At 39.5% G+C, this 8,125-nt stretch overlaps 1 protein-coding gene across 1 annotated transcript in view; it reads right to left on the minus strand.

The window, feature by feature from the left end:
* The window catches only part of LOC104546464 (chromosome unknown open reading frame, human C2orf49), a 9,879-nt gene extending 2,053 nt beyond the window's left edge, over positions 1–7,826 (minus strand). The window contains exons 1-2 of the mRNA XM_010191864.1: positions 7,650–7,826; positions 1,561–1,933 (exon numbers count right to left, since the gene is read on the minus strand). Of these exons, the coding sequence (XP_010190166.1) occupies positions 1,561–1,933; positions 7,650–7,786 (510 nt within the window). The 5' untranslated portion in view covers positions 7,787–7,826. The remainder of the gene's footprint in view (positions 1–1,560; positions 1,934–7,649) is intronic.
* Between the last annotated feature and the right edge of the window lie 299 nt (positions 7,827–8,125).

Consider the following 8,125-nt stretch of genomic DNA (forward strand, 5'->3'; position numbering starts at 1 on the left):
ATATCCTGCCTTAGCTCTTCTCTCATCACTTCAGCTCATCAGCCTTATTCTGCCCCCACCTGTAGTGCAGTTCTCTTCTCCACAGAAAACGTGCTTGCAGCTTGTGCTGGTTCTGGCTGGAAGAGAGTTAATTTTCCTCATAGTAGCCAGTATGGGGCTATGTTTTGGGTTTGCACCGAAAACAATGTTGATAACACAGGGGTGTTTTCGTTATTGTGAAGCAGTGCTTACACAGAGTCAAGGCCTTTTCTGCTTTTCACACCACCTCACCTGTGAGTAGGTTGGGGGTGCCTAAGAAGGGGGATGGGGGACAGACACAGATAGGACATCTGACCCCAACTGACCAAAGGGATATCCCATACCACAGGGATGTCACGCTCAGCATATAAAACTGAGAGAAGGGAGAGATGTTCATATCAATGGCATTTGTCTTCCACATCACCATTACACCTGGTGAAGCCCTGCCTTCCTGGAGATGACTGAACACCTGCCTGCTGATGGGACATAGTAGATGAAGTGCTTGTTTTGCTTTGCTTACATGCATGGCTTTTGCTTTACCTAATTAACTGTCTTTATCTCAACCCCTGAGTTTTCTCACTTTTACTCTTCCAATTCTCTCCCTCACCCCACTGCAGAGGGAGTAAGCAAGTGGCTGCATGGGGCTTAGTTGCTGGCTCAGGTTAAACCATGACACCACTGAATCTAACTTGTGGAAAGAAGAGAACTATTTATCTTTATTGTTAACATCTCAGTCAGTCTTCTACTTAAGAACAGCACCCTACTGTTCAAGATCTCAGCATGTCTTTATCGTCATCTTATAGAAACCCAGATACCTGATTAAGATCAAAGTAAGCACTCAACCTTTGGCCTCTCACTTCAGCCAGTATGGTTTGTTACTAAGGTTTCTCATTCAGACCCACAATCTAGGCAGCTCTCCACATTTTCACATCCAGTTTCTTCCTCTAGCTTTACAATTCCTATATGAGATTTAAAACAGATGGAGTTCTTCCTCTAAGGATATATTCTACAGCTCTCAGCATCTCAATTCAGTTCCTGTAACATCTCTTCCTTCACTTTGAAAAATGAAAGCTTGCCCTACTCAACCATTCAAGTGTGATTGTTACAATAATAATAATTCCATTTTTTTCTTCCCGACTGCAGAAAACAGACCACTTGTCCTCCCTTTAGGGCTGTTCACATTGCTCTATAATACCTGTTCTCCTCTCAGACCTACCAGTAGGGTTATTTTGTTTGTGTTTTATTCAACTGCTACTGGCACCACCTGAAGTATTACCTACTTACTCATTTTAAAATTACACACATTTTCTACAAAGCTGCCTCTTCACACAGAAGTTTCCCATGGACAAGTACAAAGTACTTAATTTCTTCCCTTCTAATCTTTCCCAAACCAGCAACTCTTTTCCTTGTTTCTAAATAAAGACTGTACTATTACTTCACAGTAAATTAATTCTGAAAGCTCTTACAAGGGTCTATCTTTGGCTCCTGCAAACTTCAATTAAAAAAAAAAAAGCTGCAAAACCAAATACCGAACGTACATACCGGCAAATCAGATTCTTCTTTTGGAACAGTTCTCTTTAACTTCACAACAGTAGTTCCTGCTACTGGAGACAAAGGGTACACCTTCAGACTAGCCAGCACATTGCTGTTAGTCTTTGAAATACTGTTCTGCTTAGCCTCATTATTCCTTATTCCTGGCTTAGCGTCCTCTGATAAACTGGAGGCTGAAATGTATGTTGAGGCATTTGATGGAACGGATAATCTTCTAACAGTGTTGGTGGTGCTTCCAGCTGGAGGAGGTTTTAGGCGATCAGCAGCTCTGTTCTCTGTCTTCTTCACCTTTATACTGGTACTTGTTGAATTGCCATCAAATACAATTAATGGCCGTTTCCTTAAACCTTCCACCGTTGTAACACTGAAAATACAAATTGTAACATTCTCAGAAACAGAAGCTAGATGGTCCAAAAATAGCATATTTAAGATGTGAGTCATGAAAATTAATTCAATTTTGCCTAAAGTAAAAATATATCCCAAAACACTAACCTTAAGCTCTTAGCAGCTTCAAGTTTAGGCAACAGAAATGGCTTCCAAAATATAAACAGAAGAGGGGGACATGGGATTGTGTAAGGAACAGGGTTCCTCAGCAGAGGGTTGTGGGAGTAACTTTCTAGGCAGACAATTACAGTTGTACAACCAAAGACTATAAGCTCATACCACTGCAGCTATTCCAGAGTAACTAAAGAGAGAATAGCTGTTATGTATTTCAAAAGGTGAATATTTGAGACAATGGGAGTCACCTTACCTACAAGAACAACACCTAATATTCTGATGCTTCTAAGTCTCCCTGTTTCCACTCTCATTTAAAATCATAATGTTAAGGTAGTCTAAAAGACTGTTAGACAATGAAGCATTAAGCAAAAAAATCCTATTTTTAAAATAATTTGTGCCATGAAGCCCATGTGTAGTCAGTCAGAGCTGGCCAATTTAGTAACAACTGATACATGAAAAAGGATATTATCAAGATATTATCAAAGCAGTAGTATCAGAAAACATCTTGACTGCCAAGAAATAAAGCGCAAAGTTATCATAGCTCAGTCTACACAGAGTTTTAAAAAAGCATTGCTCAAGAATGACAAAGTATATGGAAAGCACAGATTTAACAATTTTTTAAAAAACAAACCACCATTAAGCTACATAATACTCCTATTTAGAAATGTCAGCTTTCAGTACACACTTACTGTTTAATACCTCATAAGAAACAGAGGAATAAAAATTGAACACTAGTGTTTTCAACAATGAAATATATTCATTAATTTGTAATTCATGAGTTTGACACTGCTGAGTTTAAAATAAGCCGCAAGCATAGACTCTATTCATTTGACTTGGAACAATATTAGATTAGTAGCTGCTGATAAACCTCACATACTAAGAAATTACGCATAGCTTGAACAATTTCTGTCTAGACCAGGGGATTCTCTAAAAAAAAAAACAAAACAAAACAAAAAACCAAACAAAAACCAACCAAACAAAAAAGGAGTCACAATTTAAGAGCTCATAGAGCAAGAAAAAGTTCAGCTCTTATTCAGATTTGCTTCTCCATTACTATCTGTTCACAACACCACATGCCACATAATCCTCCTCTTTTTCTATTCATTGGGTTCCTGAAACTGATAGAGAGAAAGAGAGACCTTCAATTCATTTGAGACTTGTTTTTCAAGAGATTAGGCACAACTTTTTGGCTTGTATCTACAGTAGACGCTGTTTTTCTAGGACAGCTTCTATAAAATGAGATTATAGCTTCCAAAACTGGGAGTGTTCAGCCAGGCATGTTGTTTCAGTTAAATACTACTGAAACGACAGTAGTATTTAACAGATCCATTAAACTAAGAAGTATAATTTCATTTGGAAAGTCTAAAAAGCTGACACACGCTTCAAAAATAAAACATGATACTTTTTGCTCACTTTGGCTTTGTCCAAGAATTTAGTCAACACTCCTGACAAGGAACACATTCCCCAGCAGCCTTTTTGGAAACCTAATTTACTAACTATGTAAAAGAAAAAAAATGTATACCTTTTTTCAGTCACCTTCCTCAGCATAAGAAGTCTGCATTCCCTAAGGAGATTTATTTCTTTTATTCAGCTTGCTGAGGACTGGCAAATCAGGAAATAACTCATTTGAGGAGACCTGTTATCTATTCTAAACTGAATTTTACATCTATAGCATTTGTACAAATGACCACATGCTATAATGCAGATAACACACCCAGGGAAACACTTTGGGAAAGTTCCAAAAGAAATTTGGCTGCTGTACCGCCAAGAATTGTCATTTCTAATTTTTAGATACATGGCTCACAGAACACAAAACCTCGGGTGTGACATTCGCTCCCTCTATGTTAAGTATAGGCAGCTTAAAAACTCCAGAGCAGGACTCATGTTAGCCAGCACCCTTCTGAGGGAGGACATTGACGCTAGCTAACAGCTGAAAAGAACCAATTTGGGATTGTGTACCCTCCTGCAGGACACTCTATGAAACCTACATTTCAATCTGCACATCCTACACCCCAAAGAAATGTTCTAGACACACTTTGGTCTGGGTTGGACAGAGGGCATGTAATGAAAATCCAATCTAATTTCATCTAATCCTGCTGTTTACTCTGTAGCACATAGTAAAGAATACAAGATTTAGCAGAGGAAGCAAAAGCTTCTCTACATAAGCAATCTGTTTCCACTGTTTCACATGATTACTCATGTTGTCAGGATGGCCTCTGAGCAACTCCTGATTATGAGGACAATTTAATGAAAAATGCTACTATTGTCTACCTTAGCCTGGTACTTAAGGTAGCAGCATACAAGCAGAGAGAAGTGTATATTTTAGCTCCCAACCTCTGTTACCAAAACAGGCAGGTGATCACCTCTGTCTGAAACTGGTCAGAAGTACGACGTTTTACACTAAACCAAATACTACCACTGCATTAGCACTTTTCAGAGGACGCCGAAGCAGCCTCTCAGCTGACTGAGGAGAAATGATGACCTCTACCAATGCCACAGCTCTGAGCATGCAAAGCCACAGTACTCCTGGGAATTAAGAGTTTGCAAGTGAGAGCCTTCAGACTCAGTGGCACTTCAGAAATTACATGCATACATGCTGAGATTCGTACCATCCTCTTTCTTCCAGCAGGCAATATGATCGTATAGATCTACAAAATTAACTATCCCCGAACACAAATACTTTCTGAAATGTTTGAACTTGGATAAGACTACATTTGTTTTTATTTGGTGTGATTTTTCTGCAAGCTTGAATACTCAGTAATAAGATGTATAAACCATCACCTGTGACCTCAGATATTTGATTGTACTGTTGAGGTATAATACATTACTGCAGCTCAGCTGATATACAGCAAGTCTTTTAGGATATGCCACCAATCACCAGCAGTAAAACTAAGCACGATATTCAATGCTGACTTTCACATTTCAGTGTGTTTTTAACTCCTATCTGTAACTCCTAGAGGAATGCAAACACACACTGAGCTATGCTGATCAAGTCTCCAAGCCTCATCATAATTCCAGCACACGTTGTAAAGCTGTGCTTTCCCACAGGAACTCATCAGAAAGCTCCTGTTGCTCATATGATCAATCAGTTTATCTGACTATCTAAACCAAACCAACAGCACGCTGAGTTCCCACCTCTGACTTGCACATAACTTACAGCCTCACAATACCTAGGAATTTTGTTTTGTTTTTAAAAACAAGAATGTCAAGTTCAACTTCTTCCTCTGCACAATGGCATCGCACCAGTTCTGCTTCAGTGCTGCACACAACTGCGAGGAAAAGTGCAGTATTTCAGATGCTTAAACTTCCTTGATTCTTCCCATGAATATACTAAAACTGAAGTTTGCTCTGTGCAACCTTTACTTGCTGAAAGTTTATTTCTCCCGTTTCTCTGGGGTTAGTAATACTAGCAGTAAAAGGTTAACTTGTCAGGATAGTATTTTGCCAGCATATTTGTTACGTATGAAAGATGCAATACAAGCAAAACCAGTAACTGCTGGAAAATCTTAACAAATAGAGCAAAAGACTAAGCCTAGTACGCTAGATGCTAAGAGCAACAAAAGCAGACTGGTAGATTAAACATATGCCCTTTTACTTACTATTTTATGCAAATACTGCATCGGTTTAACCATTACTGAATTTTATTATACCAATATAAAAGCCCTTAAACTTATTGTACATATGAACTCTGGATGAAGCCATTCTTCCATCTAGAAGTTAGCATTGCCTCCTTCTCTCAAAAGCATCCAGCCTGCTATCCTTATTTCTTTGATTAAAAAAAAAATCTTTTACACCTATTTCAGCACATCAAGTTTTTTATTATTTAAACACTAACCTCATGATTTCATCCTCAAGTTGTAAACAAATCGAGGAGCTATAACCTTTTATAAACATACTAAAAAAACCCCTAATATAACAAGATAACTCAGCCACTGCTAAAAATTTTAATTATTTTTGAAAAAATAACTTGACAGAATTTGTTTAGCTCTTCCCATTTAGAAACCCCAGCAAAGCTAAAACAGATTCATGAAATCAAAAAGTTGTAATACAGCAAAATTATGAGAATTTCCATCCACCTTTCCTTCAGCATTTACTGCTGAAGCTACATCAGAACGCCGACCATTTGCATCTCATGTCACCATCTAAGTCTTGGGCAGGAGGAAGGTCAGGAGGAGATTAGATGCAGTAAAATAAAACTTTTGAGGAAGATTTTGCTTTCTGACCAAATACAAACAGAAACATTTCAAAAAACAAGGCAGAATGTTTCTTTCAGAAAGTAGACGTTAGTTCTGAACTGGACCCACAAAACTGCTGCAGCATACACCCCTGAGTCTAGAGTAGACCAACCCTGTCCAGGGAGCAAGCATAAACAAACATGCTTTTGGTACTTTTCTTAAACAGTGCAAACATTATTATTATTTAGCAATTATAAAGCAAAACAAAAATTAATCACTTTTCCTTCATTATAAATTATTTTGAAATGTACCAATAACCCAGAATGAACAGAGGCTGGGGGATGGGATGAAGGGATTGAGAGCAGCCCTGCAGAGAAGGACTTAGAATCATAGAATCATTTAGGAAAAGACCCTTAAGATCATCGAGTCCAACCAATAACCTAACACTGCCAACTCCACCACTAAACCATGTCCTTAAGTGCCACATCTCCCCATCTTTTAAGTACCTCCAGGGATGGTGACTCCACTTCCCTGGGCAGTCTGTTCCAATGCTTGACAACCCTTTCAGTGAAGAAATTCTGGTGCAACTTGAGACCGTGTCCTCCTGTCCTATCACTTGTTACTTGGGAGAAGAGACTGACCCCCACCTTGCTCCAACCTCCTTCCAGGTAGTTGTGGAGAACAATAAGGTCTCCCCTGAGCCTCCTTTTCTCCAGACTGAAAAACCCCAGTTCCCTCAGCCACTTCTCATAGGACTTTTTCTCCAGACCCTTCATCAGCTTCATTGCCCTTCTCTGGACTTGGGAGTACCGGTGGATGAAAAGCTGGACGTGAGCCAGCAATGTGTGCTTCCAACCAATCACATCCTTGGCTACATCAAAAACAGCACAACCAGCAGGTCAAGAGAGGTGATTCTGCCCCTCTGCTCTGCTCTCATGAGGTGCCACCTGGAATACTTCATCCAGCTCTGGAGGCTAATAAGAAAGATGATTGCTCAGAGAGGTTATAGACGTCCCATCCCTGGAAAGATTCAAGGTCAGGTCAGCTAGGGCTTTTAGCAACCTGATAGAGTTGAAGATGTCCCTGATCATTGCAAGGACATTGCATCAGATGGCCTTTAAAGGTTCCTTCCAACCCAAACCATTCTATGATTCTATAAAAAGAAGCACTATAAGCTAGATACCATTAATAACATTTGGATGACAAAAAAACCACTATCTTGTCCTTTTTCCTGGTGTTGCAGTAGTAGAATCTAGCACTTCTGACACAGGAGACCTGACATAGCATCCTCTGTAAACTGTAACAGTGTTCAAAAGCTGTACAAGAGTCATTAATCAAGCAAACAAAGATTAAGCTAAATGCATTGTCCTAAATTTTCCAAGTCTAGCCCAATAAAAGCTAAATTACCTTTTATTTTCACTTTTCAACTCATTTTGCTGCCTTTTCTTTTCCATCATTTTCCCCCATCTACTTTTTGGTAAGTCACGCTGAGGCAGGGGAATGGCATGTTGAACATAGAGATCAGTGAGACCATCTTTGTCCATCTTTACGTCCTTTTCAACTAGTATATTCTTCTGCGGGGGACAGAAAAAAAGTTGCTGTTATGACAAATTAGTGGCATAATATCCTTTTTTTTTTCCAAAACCCACTTTAAGGTAGTGCATTGGGCATAAATGCCAGGGTTTCAGAAGTGAGGGGGTTGCTGCAGGGGTGACCGGTGTGGGGGCCATGAATGACCCTGTGCCAATGACAGCCTGGTCTCCTGCCTTCCTACTACCAGCTTCCCTTGTTTTCTGTGTGGATTCCACTCTCGGTCTCTCACTTCAGGGAGGCAATGGGAAATGTGGGATGTTTGAGTCAGAGCATAGTGATTTCTTTCTCTA

The sequence above is a fragment of the Mesitornis unicolor genome, unplaced genomic scaffold, assembly GCF_000695765.1.
Source record: "Mesitornis unicolor isolate BGI_N332 unplaced genomic scaffold, ASM69576v1 scaffold15989, whole genome shotgun sequence".
In the NCBI taxonomy this organism is placed as follows: domain Eukaryota; kingdom Metazoa; phylum Chordata; class Aves; order Mesitornithiformes; family Mesitornithidae; genus Mesitornis; species Mesitornis unicolor.